Source organism: Wyeomyia smithii, chromosome 3, assembly GCF_029784165.1.
Source record: "Wyeomyia smithii strain HCP4-BCI-WySm-NY-G18 chromosome 3, ASM2978416v1, whole genome shotgun sequence".
Classification (NCBI taxonomy): domain Eukaryota; kingdom Metazoa; phylum Arthropoda; class Insecta; order Diptera; family Culicidae; genus Wyeomyia; species Wyeomyia smithii.
In genome coordinates, this window is record NC_073696.1 from 187,747,124 (window position 1) to 187,771,084 (window position 23,961).

At 39.7% G+C, this 23,961-nt stretch overlaps 2 protein-coding genes across 6 annotated transcripts in view; both read right to left on the reverse strand.

Annotated features, from left to right (window-relative positions):
* The window catches only part of LOC129732765 (dynein axonemal heavy chain 6), a 38,976-nt gene extending 21,411 nt beyond the window's left edge, over positions 1-17,565 (reverse strand). Inside the window, exons 1-4 of the mRNA XM_055693968.1 lie at positions 17,319-17,565; positions 17,091-17,261; positions 16,580-17,031; positions 16,088-16,517 (exon numbers count right to left, since the gene is read on the reverse strand). Coding sequence (XP_055549943.1) covers positions 16,088-16,517; positions 16,580-17,031; positions 17,091-17,261; positions 17,319-17,560 — 1,295 coding nt within the window. The 5' untranslated portion in view covers positions 17,561-17,565. The remainder of the gene's footprint in view (positions 1-16,087; positions 16,518-16,579; positions 17,032-17,090; positions 17,262-17,318) is intronic.
* An 891-nt stretch (positions 17,566-18,456) lies between these two features.
* LOC129732770 (mitochondrial proton/calcium exchanger protein) lies at positions 18,457-23,681 on the reverse strand. Of its 5 annotated transcripts, none has more exons than XM_055693986.1 (6): positions 23,291-23,681; positions 20,361-22,024; positions 20,054-20,296; positions 19,636-19,740; positions 19,272-19,547; positions 18,457-19,067 (listed from the first exon to the last, which is right to left on the reverse strand). In XM_055693986.1, exons 1-6 carry the CDS (start codon positions 23,355-23,357, stop codon positions 18,876-18,878), a joined length of 2,547 nt encoding a protein of 848 aa, XP_055549961.1. In that variant the 5' UTR covers positions 23,358-23,681; the 3' UTR covers positions 18,457-18,875. The 5 variants fall into 5 exon arrangements, with proteins under 5 accessions (XP_055549961.1, XP_055549960.1, XP_055549963.1 ...); XM_055693985.1 differs by having other exon boundaries at positions 20,361-22,027; positions 23,291-23,680; XM_055693988.1 differs by lacking the exon at positions 23,291-23,681 and adding an exon at positions 22,138-22,358.
* Between the last annotated feature and the right edge of the window lie 280 nt (positions 23,682-23,961).

Genomic DNA, 23,961 nt, shown 5'->3' on the forward strand with positions numbered 1-23,961 from the left:
GATCCAAAAACTCGTAATTTGTCGATGTTTGGCTTTCTACCATACCCAGGGCCGGATTTACGATTGTGGGGGCCCGAATCCCAGTTATAGTGGGGGCCCCAAAATAAAACAAAACTGTTTTTTATCGTACGAGTTAAAAGCATTTATTTGCTATTGAAAAATTACCAAAAATTTGTTAGAATTTTTTCTTAAGCCCTATTTAGAGTTCCAAACGAAGTGAAAATCTCATACAACATGTTCATTGTTTCACGCTCGTGAAAAATGCAACCTGCAAAAATTTCACTTCGCTTGGAACTGTAAACAAATTCGATCCAGCGAAATCTATGGTTGTGGATCTCATCTTTTTCACTTGGGTTTATTTCTTTCACGCATGCAAGCGCTAGTGAGTTTCTATTCTGCCAGTTGCAGCCAATTTTCACTTCGCTCGGAGTGTAAACTCATGAGTTTCGCTTCACTTAAACTATAAACTGCAGGGTGGTGAAATACCTGCGTGTTCCACAAACGGGTTTTCACGACAGATTCCACAAGCGAAAATTTACGCTTTTTCACTTGTCAAATTCGAACTGTAAACTATGCTTTACGAGTTTTTTTGCAGAAAACTTATTAATTAAATAATCAACATTAAACATCTTCAGTATACTCGTACTCGAAACTTAATAATGATAAGTTTGACTGCCTTTCATTCTTCACAGTCGCATGCAACCTATTTTAATAAGTTTCATCTTCAAATTTTTTTCTTGATACCTGAAAAAAAAACTACCGCAATTTGAAAAAAATACGATCCACAGGCAAAAATTTGCACACAATTTGAGAAAGACTGCGCAAAATACTCTAGGCGTTTAATGCGCGCTGGTTCGATTCGAATGGTGTGTTAATGTGTGTCGTTCCAAGAGAATCCAAAGTGAACTCTTATGGATGTAGTTGTGATATTGGCGCTCGCGAAAAAATAACACTGAAGGAAAGTGTCAAATTGAAATGGTCTGTTCAAATTTTCTTACTGTAAATCGAACTTTTGATTAAATCTCATTTTAAAAGAGAAAATATCTTTTTGTCGATTTGTGAGGGCCCTAAAAATGTGGGGGCCCGGGGCCCGGGCCCCCTGGGCCCCCCCATAAATCCGGCTCTGACCATACCACATCTCAAACGGAGTCTTCTTTTCACCAAGGGCTGATGTAGGACTTCGATTTAACAAATATGCAGCTGTAACCACCGCCTCACCCCACAAAATCTTGGGGAGACTAGCATCTTTCAACATTGTCCGGAACTTTTCCAGAAGTGTCCGGTTCATTCTCTCTGCGACTCCGTTCTGCTGTGGACTGTATGGTACAGTTGTTTCCATTTGTATTCCTTTAGTGCGGCAAAATTTCCGGAACGATTTGCTCGTGTACTCCCCGCCATTGTCGCATCTGAGCCTGGCGATTTTCGTTCCGAAGAATGCAGTGACCTGCGCACGGTACTGGTTGAACTTTTTTCCTCGACTTCATCTTTTGACTCCAGGAGGTAGACTAACGTGAAGTGGCTATAGTCATCAATAAAAGTGACATAATAACGCTTCCTATCCCACGTTGCTGGCGTGAATGGCCCGCACACATCGGAATGAACCAATTCCAATGGCCGGGATGAACGTTTCTCTTTTATCTCGTCGAACGGTTGCCTTGTTTGCTTACCAGCCAGGCACACCTCGCTGATGCACCTATCAGGCCAATCATGGATCTTCGCTGTTGTGTTTACCATTCCGTGTTTCCAGAGGTTTCTCATGTTCGCCTCTCCCAAATGACCAAATCGTCGATGCCACAACTCGAAACTGTCCTGCTTTGACATCATAGCGCTCACTTCTACTGACCGCTCCGCATTTCGGAGACTGATGTCCAGTGGATACAATTGACCCTTCCTTTGGCCAACGCATATCACTCGATTATCCTTCTCGATGGACACCTTCCCTTTGGCAATTTTTAGCGTCATTCCGTCGTCTTCTAGCCGACGGACCTAAAATAAATTACACTGCAGATCAGGTACATACAGCACTTCCTTGATGACGGATGGATGCTTCTTCCCATTGATTAGCATGTTCACCCGGACCGTTCCAGCTAACTTGGTCTCGAGCATCTGGCCCGATTTTGCTACCGCAATGTGAACCGTTCTGTCAGAGGATGCAGTTCTGCGAAAAAAGATTTTTCCTTCATCATGTGGTCTGTTGCGCCCGAATCCAAGAACCAGTCATTTCGTTGTCCAGTCATTGCAGCAGCTGTAGAAAAAGCACTGTCACCGTCGCTCGTAACAACAACGAAGGCCATCTCGTTTTCGGTCGTCAAATTTGCAATGGATTTTTGCCTTCGGTTGAACTTCCCAACAGCCTTCTGGTTTCTTTTCCGGCTGTTACCATCTTTTTCCGGACAATCCACACGCTCGTGGCCGTACCTAAAGCAGCCATAACACTTTATATTGGAATTCTTAACCGCAAAAGTTGACTCGCTAGAATTTTTCTTCTCCGCTGCTCGATGGGTTTTGGTGCGCACGTTTTATTTGTTCGTCCAGCAGCCGTTTTTCAACGTACTCCAGCGTCAACTGGTTAGGCTGAATCGTTTCCAGTGCCGTAATTAGTGCTTCGTAAGACTTGGGAAGTGCCAGCAGCAGCTGACATACGACGTCCTCCTCGTCCATTTTTACTTTAGCAGCTCTGAGCTGTCGTAGAACCTTTTCGAACTGCAACAGAAAGTTCTGCACATACTCCAACTGGTCTTCCGCAATTCGATGGATGAGCAAGTTCTTGCACTTCCGGTCTCTGGCCATGCGCTCCTCGAGTTTCTGCTTTTTTTTTCGTTTTGACGTCCATAGAGCCATTCGGCAATTCCCTCGCATACTCCTCATCCTCGATAGCTTTCACCAGGCAGTCGAGCAACCCTTTGTCCTCCATCAGACCCTCAATCCGGAACTTCCAATTTCCGAAGTTGTTTCCATTGAACAGCCAAAGTTTTTCTTCACTCAGTTCAAAATTGACTAGAACTTCAAACTTCTTTTGAGCTGGGCCTATAACCTAATAAAAGGCAGAGACTTATACAAATAGGTCTTTATTGATTGAAGACTAAAGTGGAAGTGATGAAAAAAGTTAAAGCTCCAACTATATTTATAACAAGTGTTGCTACAGCGATCATTGGGTTGCTACAGCAGTCGGTTGCTATCTAACAAATCATTGCCAAGCATACACCAACGAGTTGTGTCTGTGTTTCAACTAGCAGTCTATTGTGATCGTATGACTCGTGGAGATGTGAGATAGGAACTTGTGAGGACCGGAGCTAAATTCGACGCTGCTTCCAGCTTGTCAACTCACCATTTAAATTTTTCATTTTGAGTTAATTATAAATCTTTCAATAAATTAATTGTTTCCAGAAAGCACCAGTTCGCTTCGAATTGTTGTATGTCGATGATTGGAAAATAAACTTCTAAATCGCTGAATCAGAGCGAGAATCCGATAAATATTTCAAACTAGTTGAACGCTCCCGGCGATGCTCGGGATCAAAGGTTTTAAATTTAAGAATCATTTTTTATAATTCATTACTGCTTTAGCACAACTTGCGTAAAAAAATATTTTACATCTTATACGTTCATCATCACTTTAAATACTTCAATATTTTGAGAACAGAACACACATAAACTGGAAGTCGCCATATCGGATTTCCAAACGACGTATGGAGTTCCACTTTCGGAATTATTGAAATGGTTGGCCAAATACCACGTTATAGGTTATTTTTCTGAAGCCGGAAGCCGCCGTTTTGGAAAATGTTGTGTGGAGTCATCCCAGTTTCGAATATACCTATACTGGGTGATATTCGGGCTATTTGACAATCGTTTATAGTAAAACCTCTTTTTAGGAAATTAAAGTATGTAAGAAGAATTGAGCATGACCATTCATGCTTATTTCTCCTCTATAATGAAATCTAAAGAGATGCTTGTGATTTTTTTCAAAACAAATATGTTTGTTGGTGTCCAAGGAACACGTCTGAGAAGAAGTGAAGGTTTTCTGATAACTAACAATTGTGCTTTAATCCACAAAACTATGTAGAAAATAAAAAATGACTTTCAATGCTTAAGTCGCCTCTTGATCTATGTTCAAACCAATGAAATGGGACCTTTTCTCCAGCTAAAAAAAAAAGGTAAAAAAGTAAATCGAATCCCGTAATGTGTTACTACCTTCACAAATCTACGAATACATCAGAAATGTAATTTTTTTTAATGCTCGACTCGCACTGATTCAAAACATGGATTTTTCTGCAAAAAAATATTTGGAAATGTTGAAGAAACAATCTAAATAAATCAAAATTCGAAACGATGACATGTGATTTTTCTTTCAATAAAATGTTCATTGAAAGAAAAATCACATGTCATCGTTTCGAATTTTGATTTAGATACGATTTGAGCTTAAATGCTTAAAAAGTCAAAGTTTTGCATGTATTATATGTTTAAAAAAAATCAAAGAAAGAATTTTAAGGTGTTTTTTTGTATGCAGAAAATCATCTTCAAAAATGCTTCGAACATACGTAGTTTTTGGAGTAATATGTCAACTTTTAGCAATAAGATACGTGTTATTTTTTCTCAAATGTCTTTCCTGAACATTAACTAACATTTTATTGGAAAACAATCACATATCATAGCTTTGAATTTTGATTTGCAGACAAATTGAGACCTAAATATTCATGATTTTGCACGTTTTACTTAGTTTTGTAAATAATATCTACATTTTCAGTAATCAGATACCTATCATTTCTTCTCAAATGTCATTCCTGAACATGAACGAATATTTCATTGCAAAAAAATCACATGTCATCGCTTTGAATTATGATTTAGAGACAAATTAAGCCTAAAAATCTTGTGTGTTTTACAGCAATTGTACGCATATTTTACGTTATTTTTTTTTTAATTTAAACAATTTATAACATACAAACAGGAATAAATGATTGGTTCTTTCGCTAAAATGACACTTTCTTGAAAAACCTAAATTAATCCACCTAGCGGTCAGACTCAGCCTTTCTCATTCAAACTTATTATTTGTAAAAATAGATTTACATGAATGCTTAAATCCAATCAAGGGGTATATTCACTCTTTGGGTTCTAAAATATTGATGTTGTAATTAAAGTATGAAATATGAAATTTGACGTAATGTTAGTACTTAAGAAATAGCGAAATAAAAGCAATGACTCTTAATTTCGAACAATTTAATCACGAGCGATGCCGGGAACGTTCAGATGGTACGATACCACATTTAAATCATGTTGAGGCCATATATATTGATCGAAGCAGGTAAAGTGTTGAATAGTCTTTGAATTTCTTTTCTTTCTAAAACTTTTAAACAGTATATCAAATTGTTATGAAGTTTGTTATTTGTAAGTTTGAGAGATGACTCATTTGTATGACACTAGTTATGTTCAAATAAGTCGTGTAATACTTGAGATAATAGACTTTCGTTGTTTCACAAATTAAAACATAACGCTTGCTTAAGTTTGATTACAATCAAATGAAAAGGTAACGTATGGGGCAGCCAAACTTTGAAACCACGTGTTCGCTCATAATTCATCAGTTAACCCTTAACTAGCCCGTTCATCTGATACCAATATTGTTCAAACCGGTTGTGTAGTTTCTAAGATAATGAAGTTTCGTGATTTTCACATTTCGATACATTACAGACGAAGTTACAGACCGATTACTGCAAAATTCAATAGGGTGTTATGAGGTAGGTAGACCTTTTATTTGATACTAATTCTGTGGAAATCGGGTCAACCATCTCTGAGAAATATGAGTGAGTCCAAGTAAGTTGTCTTGGAATATGTTTCTTTTCATAGCTGGATTTCACATTTTTAAACATAACAGGCAAAGTAATAATCCGTTTGTAAAAAAAAATCATTAGGGTCTTATGGGGCAACAAGACCTTTCATATGACACTAATTTTACAAAAATCGGGCCAGCCATCTCTGAGAAACATGAGTGAGATTAAATAGTCTCCAGAACACGTTTCTTTCCATAACTTCTGAACCACATGTTCAATCTTCATAAAATTCAAAAGTTAAGGGTTTTTTAGGTAGCCCGTTCATTTGAAACTAATTTTAATCAAATCAGATGTGTGGTTTCTGAGATATTGATGTTTCGTGATTTTTACACTTTGATACATAACCTCTAAACTAGAAATCAGATTACAATAAAATTCAATAGGGTCTTATAGGGCAACTAGACCTTTCATTTGCAATTAATTTCATTGAAATCTGTTCGGTCAGACCATCTCTGAGAATAGTGAGTGCGAAAAAAGGTGCACATACACACGTACACACTCACACACAAACATATACACCTATACATGCTTATATGCAGAAAATGCTCGATTCGTCTAACTGAGTCGAGTAGTATATGACATTCGGCCATTTTGATCACTTTTCTACCTTTTTAATTAGCCAGTGATCGTTAGGAGGAAGTCAATATGTTTACTTTCATTATGTGCTTTCACATTTTCATGAACAACGGACAAAGTTACAATCCGATTGCAATGAAATTCAATAGCAGCCTATGGGGCAACTAGACCTTTCATTTGACACTAATTTTGTGAAAATCGGTTCAGCCATCTCTGAGAAAAATGAGTGAGTTTAAACAACCTCAGGATAACTTTTCTTTACATAACTTTTGAACCATATGTTCAATCATTACGAAATTCAAAAGTTAAGGGTTCTGGAGACAGCCCGATCATTTGAAACTAATTTTATTAAAATCGGTTGTGTGGTTTCTGAGATATTGATGTTTCGTGATTTTTACATTTTGATACATAACCTTTAAACTAAAAATCCGATTACAATGAAATTCAATAGCAACCTATGGCGCAATTATGACCTTTCATTTGCAATTAATTTTATGAAAATCGGTCCAGCCATCTCTAAGAAAAGTTAGTGAGAAAAAAAAGTTGCACATACATACACACACACACACATACACACATACATACAGAAAATGCTCAGTTCGTCGAAAGGGGTCGAGTGGTATATGACATTCGGCCATTGGGACCACTTTTATATTATACCAATAGGAGAAAGGCAAAACCTAAATTAATCCACCTAGCGGGTCTGACCCAGCCTTTCTCATTCAAACTTTTATTGGTTTAAATAGATTTACAAGAACGCTTCAATCTAATAATTGTATATTCACTCTTTAGGTTCTGAAATATTGATGTTGTAATCTTATACATATAAATATGCAGTCCGGTCTGTCTGTCTGTCTGATCCATATAGACTCGAAAACTACAGAACCGATCGACGTGAAAATTTTTATGTAGGGATTTTTGATGCCGATAAAGGTTCCTATGATAGTTTGAGACCCCTTCCTCTTCTAGAAGGGAGGGGTTCCATACAAATGAAACATAAATTTCTGCACAACTCAAGAACAAACCAAGCAAATGTAACCGAATTTGGCATGTGGATGTTTTAAGGGGTAATAAAAATGTTCATAATAATTGGACGCCCCTCTATTTTCTGGAAGGGAGGGGTTTCATACAAATGAAACACAAATTTCTGCACATCTCAAGAACTAATCAACTAAATGGAACCAAATTTGGCAGGTAAATGTTTTTAGTAGTAAAAATATGTCCATAATATTTTGACACCCCTTTTTTTTGAAAAACAAGGGGTGCCATACAAATGAAACACAAATTTCTGCACATCTCGAGAACTAACCGAGTAAATGGAACCAAATTTGGCATGTGAATGTTTTTAGGGGGAACAAATTTGTTCCATAATTGACCTCAGGCAACATTTTGGATTGTAAGATGGCAACTGCCGGTTACTGTAAAAAGCCAAAAATGGCCGATTTCCACCCAATATAATAATATCCGGATCTAGAATGATACACAGGAGCTAAAATCGATCGAAATTGTCTTCAAATGCCATTATGAAATTCAAAATGGCGGCTTCCGGTTTCGGAAAAACAGCGGCAAACGACCAATACCACCCAATATGGGTATTTCCGAAAAGCCACAAATCGACTTCAGACGACATTTTGAATTGTAGGATGGCAACTTCCGGTTTCTGGAAAACGGCCAGAAATGGACGATTCCCATTAAATATGAGTATCTCCGGAATCAGAAAGGTGGACAGAAGCTAAAAATTGATCACAGACACAATCTTGAATTTTAACATGGTGACTTCCGGTGTCTGGCAAATAGCCGGAAATGACCAAATACCATTCAATATGAATGTTTTCGGAACCAAAATTACGCCCAGATGACAGAAATTGATTTCACAGGCAAAAATGTAAGGAGGATCCTGGTACGGTATAAAAATTCCTGGCTTATGCGCCAGACGACGAAGTCATCTGCCACGAACTACGGATAACATTTGCCCAGCTAGCAGTTTCTACCCTACTCACAGGATCCACCCCCAGGTTGCCAATTCCCAAACGCCCCTATGTCGCTGTAAATTCAAATCAATATATCCCAAATTTATACTGTAGTTTCTCTGGCCAATTGTAAATTATAAATATCTAGGTTGAAGTGTGGATCGAAAAACCATTTATTGAAAGTTTAGACAATTAGCGCATCTCCGCTATCCGAAAAATAAGTTAAACCATATTCCAAAATAGTTTGGTCATGCCCTGTCCACCGTGACGCCAGGTCTAAATTAATAGCTTCCCTTCAGGCCGGAGGTAGACGGCCAGCTGTTCCTGTTCGTGATGTCTTGGCGAGCCGTGACATACCCTACATGACCCTTATATACATTTTCCTAAAATCCATCCATGCCCCAGTCTAGTCCCGTTCCCCTCCGTCTACACCCAACAAAACGACAAGAACACGTTTGAACCTTAAGCAGTGGTTTTGGAATCAACAACTGCACCCCACACGAATTCACCAGGACCTGAGAACCCGAGGCCTTCAGTGATATCTTGGCTCAGCGGCACATACCATAGGCCACTTGAACACCAGCGAACAACAACAACGAACCATAACCAGCAACTAGCCCCCGCACAATACCTTCAGGACCCGAGAATTACAAGCCCCTCTTCCAGCTCATGACATCGTGGCTCAGCAGAACAAATCCATACATGCTGCATATTCATGGCCATTCGAAGAGCATCAGACGACCATCAAACTACAAAACAGTGATTGAAAAATACATCCTAGTTTTAAGATAGATTTAATTTCAGCTCGTAGTCGGCAGCGAGGATAAAAAATTTGCTTTAAGATTTTAAGTCTTCAGATATAATTGGCGCCGTTAAACATTAAATTGTATTTGTGCCGTGTAAAATAAATGATGGATCGACAGCAATCTCCGGTTCGAACGTCGAAGAGTTACAGAGCCTCGAATCCAGACGCATAACGTCACGTGACTCCGCAGCGCTCGCTCGTAGAATTTTCACGGAGACTTCTATCAACTGGGCACTAAGCTCTTTTGAGCCTATGAAGTCACCAGGACCGGATGGCATTCTACCAATCTTTCTACAAAAATCGGACGGAGTCGTTATGTCCGAACTCATCAGCCTCTTTCGAGCCAGCTTTACTATGGGACATATCCCGGTCAACTGGCGGAACGTTAAGGTGGTGTTTATACCAAAGCCGGGCAAAAAAGACAAAACATTGCCCAAAGCTTTCAGACCTATAAGCCTGACGTCAACTCTTCTCAAGTTGATGGAGAAAATTACGGACAACTACATCCGCAGTGAGTTTCTGAAGGAGTTACCCTTACACAAGCATCAATATGCTTATCAACAGGGTAAATCTACTGAAACCGCTTTGCATTGCCTAGTGACGAAGATCGAGAAGTCCTTGAAATATAAAGAGACAGCGGTCTGCGCTTTTCTTGATATTGAGGGAGCTTTCGATAACACGTCCTTTGCATTAATTTACACGGCTGGATCCAAGCAATGCTTTCGAGCAGGAAGATCACAGCTGCATTGGGGGATACGTCTGTCACAGTAGGGGCAGTGAAAGGGTGTCCTCAAGGAGGAGTTCTCTCTCCACTGCTATGGACACTGGTGGTAGACGTTCTCCTAACCAAGCTATCACAGCTGGGCTTCGAAGTCATTGGATATGCTGATGATATAGTCCTTATTGTTCGGGGAAAATGTGATGCAACTCTATCTAGTCGTATGCAAACGGCACTTAACACCACCTCTCAGTGGTGCTCAGAAAAAGGGCTGAACATTAACCCCGCTAAAACGGTCATTATACCATTTACCAAGCGAAGAATGCACACAATCATTCCTCCGCTACTGAATGGGGTAAGACTATGTTTCAGCAATGAGACCAAATATCTTGGAATCATTCTGGATAAGAAGCTGAACTGGACTGCTCACCTAGACTACGCTATCAAGAAGGCAACTTCAGCTATCTGGGCTTGCAGTACACTGTTTGGCAAGACCTGGGGGCTAAAACCACAATTAGCGCTCTGGTCTTACATCACCATTGCTCGGCCACGTATAACCTACGCAGCCCTCGCATGGTGGCCTAAAGTAAATGAAAAGACAGCTCAGGCGAAACTTACCAAAGTCCAACGATTGGCCTGTCTCTCAGTTACCAGTGCCCTGCGCACAACACCGACAGCAGCCTTGGAGGCCTTGCTTTGCTTACTTTCTCTACATCTCCATGTGAAGAAGGAAGCAGAGCTTGGCGCACTAAGGCTGCAAAGAAATACAACGATGCTCGAAGGTGACCTAACGGGTCACCTAAGCATCCTAAAGGATTTTAAGCTGACACCTTTAGTAACAACAGTCTCGGACTGGACGGAAGCGAAGCCAAACATTGACGTTCCATATATAGTGATCGACACAGATCGCTCCATATGGAACAATGGAGGGCCGAGTCTTCCGTCGGGCACAATCCGCTTCTACACTGATGGCTCAAAAATCGGACCCCAGACTGGTTCAGGGATCTACGGACCAGGTATAAAGGCCACTATCTCAATGGGTAAGTGGCCAACCGTCTTTCAGGCGGAGGTATACGCAATATATATCTGTGCTATAACATGTCTACATCGCAAATATAGACATGCGAAAATCGGAATCTTTTCGGACGGTCAGGCGGCACTAAAGGCATTAAAGTCTGCTACATGTGTCTCCAGACTAGTCTGGGAGTGCATCGCAACACTCAGGGAACTCTCCCGCCTCAACAAAGTTATGCTACTTTGGGTACCCGGTCACTGCGGAATCGAGGGAAATGAACATGCCGACAGCCTCGCAAGACAAGGATCTGCTCAGCAATTCATTGGACCGAAACCGTTTTTGGGTACTTCCACATCCGCCATTAAAGGCGAACTAAGTACATGGGAAAAGCTAAAGATAGCATCTCAATGGCAACATGCGCAGGGTTGCAGACAAGCTAAACAGTTTATCTACCCTAACCCTACGGTTACCAAACGGCTACTTAGTTTAACTCGTAGTGAACTACGCATCATCACGGGACTTCTCACTGGACACTGTCCTGCTCTTTATCATTTAAAGAAAATCGGCAAAGTCCTAACCGACTATTGTCGCTTTTGCAACGCTGAACCTGAGAGCTCAGCGCATTTGCTTTGCTTTTGCGGGGCTCTTGCTTCATCGAGGTTTAACTTCTTTGGAAGTTACCTCTCAACTCCATACCAGGTATGGAGCACCAATCCCAAAACGGTCACAGGTTTCATCAACCATGTTGTTCCGGATTGGGGCACAGGCTTACAACCAACTAGCTCAACTCCATCAATGAGTTCGAGCATCTTGTAATCTGTGTAAAGTAATCGGGACCAGCCACAAAAGACAAACATTCCTGTCGCAGTGGCGCTTTCTACGCAATGCCCTTCAGGCATACAAAAAAAAATGATATGAGAAAAAAAAATATTCCAAAATTCATTGGTTTAAAAAAAAAATTAAAAACAAGTACAATTTCCTACCGCTCTCTCCTCTTTTCCTCTGTCTCTAAGCCCAGAAATAATGTGTGTGACGTCACTTTCTTCTTTCCCTCTGTCTTGTGAGTCGACCTAATTCATCCGTAACGTTTCTTCCCCTACTAATTTACAATGTTTGTCCCTACTATCTCGGTGGTGTATTCGTGCGGGGGTTCGTGTTTGGTTCGTTCGTACTTACAGGTTGTCAGCCGTCGTCGATATCTGTGGGTGGGGGTCGATTCGGGAGATGTTCTGTCGGCTATCGTTTTCGCTGCGGATGGCTCGTGGCTGTGAGCAATCTTCCAGATCGCCGAGGGAGAAACTACCCGAAGGAATGTTCTCGGGTTGCAACGTTGGCATAAGCCAACGCTCGTGTGATCGCCGACAGGGGGGATGTGAGTGACCGCTGTGCAATGCTTGTGGGGGTGGTCGCCGGGAAATAATTCCGTATTAAATCTCGGGTCGTTGGGTGAAGTGACGCACCGTTCAACGGTCAAGCAACCATTGCTTTCCCAGTCAGGTGGTGGATGGTGATCGGCTGGTTAATAGCTGTAGCGAGGTATCGTACGGGGGCCTTCCCGATTTACGGGCACGTGAGTCGGGGCGAGTTTCTCCGGCGTTGGGAAATCTTTCCCTTTCAGACCTTCTCGCGGGTGAAGCAATCACGTGTAGCGGGTGATGCTCGCGAGCCGAGACTTCTATTATTTTGCAGCCAACGCTCTCCGAATGTACCTATAGTGGTACGCAACCACGAGGCGATAGATACACTCAGGGAAATCGCCTGATACCTCCTCGCTACGAGGTTTTGTTACCTTCTAATTTTACAGCTTTCTGTCGGGCTATATTTTGCTGCAGAACATAGCACGTGCGGTCCCAACGGATGGGCCCTATGCGGCCACTGTGGAAAAATTTCACCAATTAGAACCCCGAATAATCCACCTTTTCTCACCGTCATTTACCTGCTTTTTTTCTGCGTGCAACTATTTCTATTTTTCCGACTCACTTTCCTAATTTTCTAGTTTTCTTACTGAAACTTCAAACAAACAACTATACTATAACATTTTACTTGTTTTATATATTATATTTACTTTGCATTTACGAATGCCTGAATCGCGACTCACGATTTTTATCTCTCACGTCGATTCGAATAACTTTAACTCCAACGAATGGATTCTGGAAAATAAATGCTTACTCAACATATCAATTGTGTTTCAACTATCACTCTAACGTTACTTTTCTTTGAATGATTTTTTTTCACCACTAGTATTTATCTGTCTTTTAACAACTTTTCAGCTCGGCGGTCTTAAAAGGAAAGATCGACTGGATCTATCCGACTGGACAAGAAGCCGTTTTTAGTACAACTTGTTTCTGATATTCGCTAAGGGTATCCGGTTTATTTCTTGATGGTTAGCCTCAATAAAATTATCTTGCAAACAATCTCATTGTTTTTCTTTGGTCGCAGCGGTTTTCCCTCTTCCTATTAACCCACAAACTTCAAATGATTAGCACATCTCATATTTAAGATTCGAGCACTTGCAATGATCCCCAAATTGCCTATCTTTTGGGCGAATATATTTGAATGATTACGTTTATATATGAAATGGGATGTAATCCCGTTTCAAAATGACGACTTTCGGTTTCTAAAAAACAGCCCAAAGTGACCAAATACCATCCAATACGAGAATCTCCGGAGCCAGAATGTTGCAAGAAGCTAAAAATTGACCTCGGACACCATTATCAATTGTAGGATGGCAACTTCTGATTTCTGGAAAACAGCCAAAGATGGCCGATTCCCGTCTAACATGAGTATCTCCGGATCTAGAATGATACACAGCAGCTGAAATCGACCAAAGACCCCATTTTGGATTCTAGATTAACGACTTCCGGTTCCTGGGAAACAGCCGGAAATGATCGAATAACACCCAATATGGGTGTTTCTTCAACCAGAATGTCGCTCAGAGGCCAGAAATTATCTTAAATACCATTTTGAAATCCAAGATGCGACTACCGGTTTGTGAAAAACAGCTTAAAATAAACAAATACTATCCAATATGAGTATCTCTGGAACCAGAATGATGCAAGCAGCTAACAATTTACCTCAGGCATCATTTCGAAATGCTAAATGGCAACTTCTAGGAAACAGTCGCAAATGACCGAAAAATACTCAATATGAATATTTCCGTTATCGAGATGATGCATAGAAACCAAACATTGACCCTGGATACCATTTTGAATTTAAAGACGACCACTTTTAGTTTCTGGAAAACAACCGAAATAACTAAATACCTCCCTATATGGGTATTTCCGGTGTTAGATTGATGCCAGAAAATCTGCTGAAATGACCGAATACCACCCAATATGAATATATTCAGAATTAAGGCGATGTACAGAAGCCAAAAGTCGAGGATGTTGTCATTTTGATAAAACCAATCATTTTAAACGATTTGTTATTCGACTTTGATTATATCCTATGACCGATTCATCGTGCATTTGCAGATTTTAAACACATCGCAAGGAATCAATGAATTTGGTAAGTTCGAATTGTACGATACCACATTTAAATTATGTTGAGGCCACATATACTGATCAAAGCAGGTGTAGCTTTCAATAGTCTTTGAATTTCTTTTCTTTCCATAACTTTTGAGCCACATATCAAATTGTTATGAAGTTTGTTATTTGTAAGTTTGAGAGATGACTCGTTCGTATGGCACTAGTTATGTTCAAATAAGTCACGTAATCTTTGAGATAATAGACTTTCGTTGTTTTATTGACAGTTCAATTCATAACGGTAGCTTAAGTTCGATTATAATCAAATGAAATGGGAACGTATAGGGCAGCCAAACTTTGAAACCACGTGTCCAATCATAATTCATGAGTTAACCCTTAACTAGCCCGCTCATCTGATAATAATATTGATCAAATCGGTTTTGTAGTTTCTGAGATAATGAAGTTTCGTGGTTTTCACATCTCGGTACATTACAGACGAAGTTACAGTTCGATTAAAGTAAAATTCAATAGGGTGTTATGTGGCAGCTAGACTTATTATTTGACACTAATTTTGTGGAAATCGGTTCAACCATCTCTGAGAAAAGTGAGTGAGTCCAAGTAGTCTTTGGAATATGTTCCTTTTCATAGCTGGATATCAAATTTTTTAACATAACAGGAAAAGTAACAGTCCGATTGCAAAACAAATTAAAAGGGCCTTATGGGGCAACTAGACCTTTTATTTGACACTAATTTTATGAAAATCGGTTAAGCTATCTCTGAGAAACATGAGTGAGATTAAACAGTCTTCAAAACACGTTTCTTTAAATAACTTTTGAACCACACGTTCAATCTTTATGAAATTCAAAAGTTAAAGGTTTTTCAAGTAGCCCGTTTATTTGAAATCAATTTTGTTCAAATCGGTATTGTAGTTTTCGAGATAATGATGTTTCGTGATTTTTACATTTTGATACATAACCTATAAACTAAAAATCCGATCACAATGAAATTTAATAGGGTCTTATGGGACATCAAGACCTTTCATTTGCAATTAATTTCATGAAAATCGGTCCAGCCATCTCTGAGAAAAGTGAGTGAGAATAAAAATCTGCACATACACACACATATACACACACACACACACACACACACACACACACACACACACACACACACACACACATACACACACACACTCACATACATACAGAAAATGCTTAGCTCGTCGAGCTGAGTCGAGTGATATATGCCATTCGGCCCTTTGGAGCACTTTTATACTTTCGGTTTTTCAAGTGATTGCTATACCTTTCTAGGAGAAAGGCAAAAACTTGCAACTTGAATTCCCAAATTCCGGACCGGAACGAAACGAAGCCAAACATACCAAACAAGACCGGAGTTCGAATCCAACTTTTCAAACACTTCAATGCTATTGTCATGGATTTCTCATCAGTTGCATTCAAATCCTTCATTTCAAATTTAAAATCCCAGAAAGTTGATTACACTAAGGTCGCTTTTTACGCGGTTTCACGTTTCATGAATTCCCAAGACTTTTGGTATACAAACTTAGTTCATTTGAAAAGCAAGGTTGATGAAAATAGTGAAGCTGGTCAAAAATTTTAGGTAATTTCTAGGAGAAAGTAACTCTTAAGTGCTTAACTTAAAAAAGAGACCAAGTCGCTAAAAAATGACCAACTTTGAGCGATGAGCCAAAATAAATACTTACTCGGTGAATAAAATAAAATAAGGGTCACTCTGGAACCGCTTAATGCCTCTTACAGACTCCACCACCATAGAGCAAATTTTGTCCAGGAATGAAACGGTTATATCTCTCGATGGATCAACGTCAATTCCTGTTCGTTTCAGTAACAATTCGATGTTCATAAAAGGTACTATTTCTTTCCCATTCGCTAGATCGTACCTCCTAAACACACCGGACAAACTACGAAACGATTCGCCAAGGATTTGGTGCAATAAATTGATCATCATGTGATCGGCATATCCAAGAAATCTCGCTAGCAGTGCACACAATTTCCGCTTGTTAGCACGTTCCGTAAAGCTCATCATTTCTTTCATTTTCTTTTTGTTAGGACAGTTTATCGCTTCGTCCTGGGGAGAATACCCACGATCTATGAGAGTGCTACAGCAAGCGTCGTCTACAATGAAAACCAATTAGTTGACATGGAAATAATGCAGATCGTGCATACAGTAGACTTACAGAGGACTTCCTTTAATTTTATATTCAGCTGAATGAGCAAATCGCGCACCTGCTCATATGTAACCATCTGGGTTTCAACAAAGTACGGTAAGTGCCAATTCTCCATTATCGAAACGTCGAAAAATCTAAAATAAATCAACTGCATGTACTGTTCCCTCATGTACAGCAAGGACTTCGCTAGTCGGGGCATTGCAAAAAATGAACTAGCAGAAAATGCTTGTCTAGCGGCATTGTACTTCGCCCATTTAATGTTTCGACGCCAGGTGCGGAAGGCTTTAGAGCGACGGTAATGTCGGAAAAAATTGAGCTTGGACAATGTCTTGTATTTCTCATAATCATCAACCCAATCTTTCAAATGACTGAAATGGTTCTCCGCATCGCTCCAATATGTTACGCCGTGCCGGCTGACAGTATAGTATTCGTGTTTGTCGACTTTGCTGAATGGTACTTCTCTACAGAAAAAAAAACCTTGTTACTCACCATAGTGATAAAGCCAATTGAAAAATCTTACATAAAGTTATACGGACCAAAACGCTCACTACTTCGTGGAAAAGCATAGGTTAAAAATATAAAACTATTGTCCCGAAACTTTTTAACCCGATTTTCGATGAGTTCTTCAATATTGATAGGCAGCGTTTGGTGAAGTTTCAGCGTTCGAGCAGCAATTCGTTTCTTTCGGTCGCTGGAATTTCGGTTTCTTTTTTAAACAACAGGAAAATATGTTTGCTGCTTTACTTACTCGATAGTCGATAAAGGTAGCTTAGTAATTGCTTTCGAAAAGTTAAAATTAGGCTTCGGCTTTCTAATTGGTTGTTTTTCCATGGTTTTATCCATTGCAGAAATAGAAGTTTGAACAAATTTGCGCTTGGTTAAAAAAACAAAAGTCGTTGCGATGCCGGTTCTGTCATAGCAACGGAAAGTGGTTTCTTCACAACTATATTCAGGTATAGCAAGCAACAAGTGCGTGTGATGTAGGTACATATATTCTCTATATCTATTTTCTAGGGTTATCTACTTTTTATGTTAATTTCTCCAAATCGGGGGTGTTGAAAACACCGTTTCATATATTTCGACGTCTGATCTTTTATTTTGCCAAACGATACCTGTAACTCCCTGTTATCCTCTTCCTCCCAACTGGTCGCAGGTTGGGACGCTTGTCTAACATGCTAGGTATTGTAGTTTCTCGATTCCCGGCTCAAGAAAGACTGTTAGTGCTAGTAGAATTGTAATGTAAGCTCCACAATTGCTCTGTATACTATGTAACTTGTAACTTATGTCCGATGAATAAAAAGGTGCCTTTAATTTGCGCTGATAGTTAAAGTAAAAACTGTTTAGAAAATCGTTCAATAATTTTTAGTCATCTTTCACATCCAGAATTCAGTTTGACGAACGAAGCTTGAAATCATGTCATTTATATAGAATCTCTTGAACTGCCATTCGTCTATCGAGTTCATCATTTATCGCCCTGTTTTGAGAACAAAATTTAGAATTTGTCAGGTGAACGTGCATCACGTACCGCCCATTATTTCATCGAGGTAAAACAAAGTTGATAACAGAAAAACACGCGCCGTCCTCGAAATCGCTTATATATGAATTATCAGTATTCAGGTTGTAAAATAAATAATTAAATCCCTTTATATACAAATTTTTACAGTGATTAGTTTATTTTCCCGACTAGCAAATTCCACAATTCCACTACCCGCCGACCGGTACTTGATTATGGCAAAACTGATAGCATGCGGCATAATACTGGTCATACAAACAAACTCTTACATATTTTTATTGCAGTAAAAGAATTATGATTTTCATACTTTCATTTTTTCAAGTTGAATGACAAGGATATCATCACAATATTACCAGCAAACCAATGATCAATGTTTCAAATCTCGGCTCTAAGCTTTATTTTCTTTTTTTAAAAGGTAAAGATATTGTCAACCTTTCAAAGACATGCTACAAGTGATACCTGCAACTATCGCAAGCTGTAATGAAAGTTATAAAGTAAGTAATTATTGTAACTACTCCTAACGGGTTATCTGCGCCTCACATGTATTTCTTAGGGTTGTTCGCAAACATAAATAGCTGTACAATCACATATTTGGATGCTGGTTACAGTACTAACAAGCCCTCCTTGCTATAACTGGAACTATTTTTATCAGTAAAATATAGTACGATGTATTTATAGGCAACATGGAGAGCATGCGTGTATACATCTCATCTACGTTTCACTATTTCAGTAACTTGTTCAGGGTTTTTAGGGCTGTGTTGGATTATTATCTTTATTTCTTTGATGACGGTGTCACACTCGTTTATTTTGCGCCGAATTTGATGCTGGGGATGGTGGTGGAACAATTGTTGGTGGAATATTTACTGCATTTACTGACGTGTTCGAGTCTGCGTCACCCGGCGGGCTAGTATTTGCCATCATTTGCTCTTTTTTCCTCTCGGCAGCTTTCTGCATGATATTGCTATCAAGTATTGGTTCGGCCAGCTGGTAAAGAAAATGGTAACATCGAAAATTTTAGTCGAGTTGCTATATTTTCATTACACGGTCAAAAGCAATTTAGAGAGAAGCGGTTGGCATGTGCGCTAATGTTAATTTGTAAGTATATTTTTGAAGTGCAATTGCTGGAATGTATTTTTTACAATACTGATCCTCACTTTAATAAATGCGTTGTTGGCTTTATGGACCGACCTTCGTATCTTTTGATCCCTTCTTCAATTCATCCACATTAACGGTAGCGGAGTCAGCCAACGACAGGTCCGTCGCTTTATCTTGCACCTCCAGAAGCTTTTCATTCTCCTTACTCTTCTGCTCCTTTTGCTTCTCTTTGGCCTCAAGACTTTTGGTGAGAGCTTTCTCGATTTTATCCTCCGCTTCTAGGACTTCTTCTTTGTCTAACAAATCGATCAACTCATCGAGCTGTTTCGTTTTCAACTGAACGTTTTCCTTGCCGATTGTTTCAATAACCTAAAATAATGAATCAACGAAAATCATGCCGTTAGCACAGTGATACGAATGAATGAACACATTTGTGTGGTGGTGTACGGATCGCTACCTTCAGGACGTCTTCCACCTTGATGTGGCCGTCGTGATCATCGTCGATTTTTCCTAGAATTTTGGATATCTGGTCTAACCGCGAGTCGTCTGGGACTTGCTGAATCTGGAATATGTAAAACAGTAAAATTAATCCTCCTAACGGTGAACGATGCGCAAAAAAAATTTTTTTTTTTGCATCATGCATGCTGTTATTTACGGTTTTAAAAGATATTCATTCAAAAACTACTCTCAATTTCGATTTTGGCGAACAAAGAATTATTGAATGTTCAAAACAAGAGTACAAAATTAAATATTGGATATAATCATAAGCAGGAATACGCGTGATTAATAAAAAAAATACACATTTAAGTATGTATAGCAAATCCCTTTTAGGAACTAAACTCTTTCCTTCCCGAGTGAGAGCTTAGAATAAATACCTTTTTGATTGCCGACATTAATTCATCGATTCTAACGAGTTCCTCGTTGGCCAGTGCTGCCGGATCGCTTTCGGTTTTCTGTTCCTCGGCGGCGCTAACTTTCTCCTTTAACTCCTGCTCTTTCTTCTCCAGATCAGCTAACACCGTGTCCATTTTACTGATCATTGAGTTAACCTTCTTGTACAACATTTTGGCAGCCCGTGATTCTTTCACCTTAACTTCTCCTGGAGCAGCAGTGATGACCTGTTGAACATACAAAAATACGTCAGGAGCTATAAAAAAATGAAACTAACATGTACAGTTTTACCTCTTGAAGCTCCTGAACATCTTCTTGGTAATCAGCGATTTCTTCCTTCAAGTCCTTAATTTCTTCCTTCTCAACCAACAACGTTTTCTTGTCCTTACTCAACGTTCCCAATGCATCTCCAATAGCTTCCAGATCTTTGCTGGAGATTTCCTCGGTAGCTGGTGGTGGTTCCGCAACGACTTTCGCACGAACTATTGGTTCATCCAGATGTATGACCGTCTCTTCGGTGATAATCGGTGCTTTGTCCACCAATGTTTCAGCAATTTCCTTCTGTTTCTCTTTTTCTTCTTCCCTTTCTTCTTTGATTTTGCGTTCCTCTTCCTTAATGACTTCGATTTTGGTTTTATTGTCGATCTTGCCTTCACGCTCACCAATTGCAGCCTTTGTAACGGTTGCCACAGAGTCAGGGAGAGAGGAGATAGTCGCCTTCAGTTTGTCGCTAGTCGTTACATTCTCCGGTAACATCAAAGCTCGTGAAAGCAGAAGCAACGAGGGTGGTACTTTTTCGTTAAGGCTCAAATTGATCCATTCACGTAACTGTGATTGAAGCCGTTCTTCGGTTGCACCATAGGCACGCATACCACGCGCACGGCAGGCTGATTGAAGCTCCGATAAGTTTAACGATTCGATTCCTTCTTTTTGAATTGTTCTATCATCAGCAGCCAAACTCCTCAACTTCAGTCGGAGTTGAAACCGAAGCAGATTCGAGGTGCCAATCGGAGACATTTCCAGCACACGACAAAGAGCCTGCAGCTGCGGTCGAGACAAAGAATCTAAGGTTATCTCATCCTCGAACAATTTGGAGTACTTAATGATGTCCTCGTTGGTAACGGTGAAGTTGTCACTGGCACGAACTTTGGCGAAAAATTCGCTGAAATCCTTTGCGGCCTGTGAGCGATGCTCCTTGTTTGTTACAGCCATATCATCCAAAGTTTTCTGCAAAAATTTGGCCATTTCTAGTTTCACTTTCAGGTTTTGTTTGATTTTATCCTCTCGTTCAGTCGCTGTCTGAAATGTCGACGGGAGCATTCCGGGAAACAGTTTGATTGCAAGCGGAAGTAACAATTCCATGAAGGGCACTATTATAAACACCGAAAACGGGAGTAATCGAAACAGATCGGACGTTGTTTGCACCAGCAGTCGATGCTCGCGACGTGTTAAAGTTTTTCCATTAAGTACCCGCCAGAGCAGTTTCCGGCTAATGTTGATATCGATGAATAATAACCGAAAGCCATGGTAGTAATGTACCATTTCAGCCCATATCCGCTGTTTGAGCGTTTTCTTCGCCGGTGCCGTAGGAACAACCTGGTTTTGGCTCGACGAAGTAGCAGCAGCACTCACTGTTTCGCTACCAGAACTCGCCACAGTGGACGCAGCGACAGTAGCCTCATTAGTTTGCTCCTGTTCTTTTTTAGATTGTTTGATTGTTTGTACTGTAGCCTCCACCTTGGACGAGGGCTGATCGAAGTGCACCACACTTGTTGAAATACATCGAAAACCACCTTCATTATTAAAGCTATAACCTAATGCATCTAGTAACGTTGTATTGGTTGGTGAAACACTCAATACAGTTATATTCCTGCTGCTTGCAGGAAGAGCACTATAACTAAGCTGGTACAATCCCGACCTTTTCGTTCGATAGCTGACAAATCGGTTCCGCACAGCTGCTGTGGGAGAAACAAAAAGCCAAATTAGACCTATTCTATTGAATTTTTCATAATATACATCAAAGTTGAAGATCATGAATCAATTGTAGTTAGTATTATAATACGATTACCAAAACTTCCAGGTGCGGCAAAATGCCCAAGAACAATGAATGCTTTCATTCTGAGATAGTCACTGCGAACTACTGAGAGTCACTTTCGGACTTATTCGTTCCACAGGAAAGTATTTTTAAAGACAACGAATCACAGACTCTGAGGCGACACTGCTTCAGCTGATTGACTGCCAACTGAAAAAAGCTCACACCAATCGAGTACGTGTTCAACTGAGTTTACTAACATCATGTCAGACGAATTCGCGTGCTGATGCTAAACAGCTGCCGGCAGAGAAATGTAGAGCAAGACTGTCACAGATGTATCAACTAAGAAAAAACCTGTTTGAACCTACGTTTAAACTACCCAATGGTGTCATCTGGGTTTTCTCAACAAGGACATAACGAAAAAAATCGAAACACTCTGGAATTCGACTATTTTTCAGTTTTTCAAGCCCATCGACACATGAACAATGTATCAAAAAGATGTATATAATGGTTGTTGAATCATTTATTAACAGGAAACTCGGTTAATTAAATTGTTTTTTTTTCATGAGTTTCGCTTCATAGTCGGATCACACGGATCTTTACCGGAACAGAAGGGTTGGCGTAATAAAGGGTCATTATTATATCTTTATTCTGAAGCAACTTTATCTTTCACTGTTCATGCATTGCGTTTTGAATAAATTTGCACAAGATTACGACAGGTACTCGTTATCAGTTGTACTCATGAATCTCATATGATGATAGCAAAAAAATCATTCGGAATACAAGAACTCGACTTGAATGACATTACTACAATACTAATCACGACATGTAAGCACTGAAGGTAAAACAGTGACAGTACGCGGATCGTATGATTTCTTCTGTGTTTTTCGCTGATCTAGCACTGACTGTAAAGACCACTTTCACACATTCATAAAAAGGGAAAAAAAAATCTTGAAATACAACCAGAATACTCAGCAACTATAAACATGATATTACCTAGGCAAGTTCCGTCAACGTCACAAGAGACCTTAACCTTCTTAGGCATCAGTTTTTTTCAAATGTAAAAATCAACTAATCAACCATTTTACAACGAGAAGCGTTTGTTAGATTAGCTTTGCCAATACTTATTACGTAAACAAATGAAATCAGTTGCCGAAAATGTTCTAGAAACTTGAACCCTATTACTCACCATCGACGTAACGATAATGCCGGCTAACTGCCAGTACCGTTCTGGGGGCTTTGAAAAATGCACTCATTTCGAATATACTGTTTCCGTGAGTTCACCGTCTTTGTTTCATGTAAGCGGACTGTTCAGTGCCTCGTTATTCCGACAAAAAGGACAGAACACTACTTATATATCTACTGTGCACCAAAGTAAAAAAACACCCAATTTGTGTAACAATAATCAGGACAGGATGTTTTAAACTAGATATTAGATGATTAATCCTGTAGGTCCAAAGGTTGACTTTTTCTTCGGTTCAGAGGATAAACGAGAGGAATTTTCCATTTCCTTTGGTTAGACTATGAAATGCCAATCACGCTTAGTATAAGTTGTACAATAATGATGATGATGACATGATAGGAAGAAAAACTGCAATTTGTCAGTGTCGTCCCACTGTTAAAGCCACATTCGTGAACACCTTATACACGCTCATTTCTGTTGATTTAAAAAAGGTTATATTTTTTACAACAAGTAACCAGAAAGTGAAAAATATCTTTTCTACCCGACAGGACGTGATACCAGAAGCCCGAAATTACCAGCAAAGTTCTGTCAGCGGGACAGCCCTCACCGATAAGGCAATGTACGAGACAGTTGCGATCAACTGATTTAAATTTGTTTACACCTTTACTGTCGCTCTT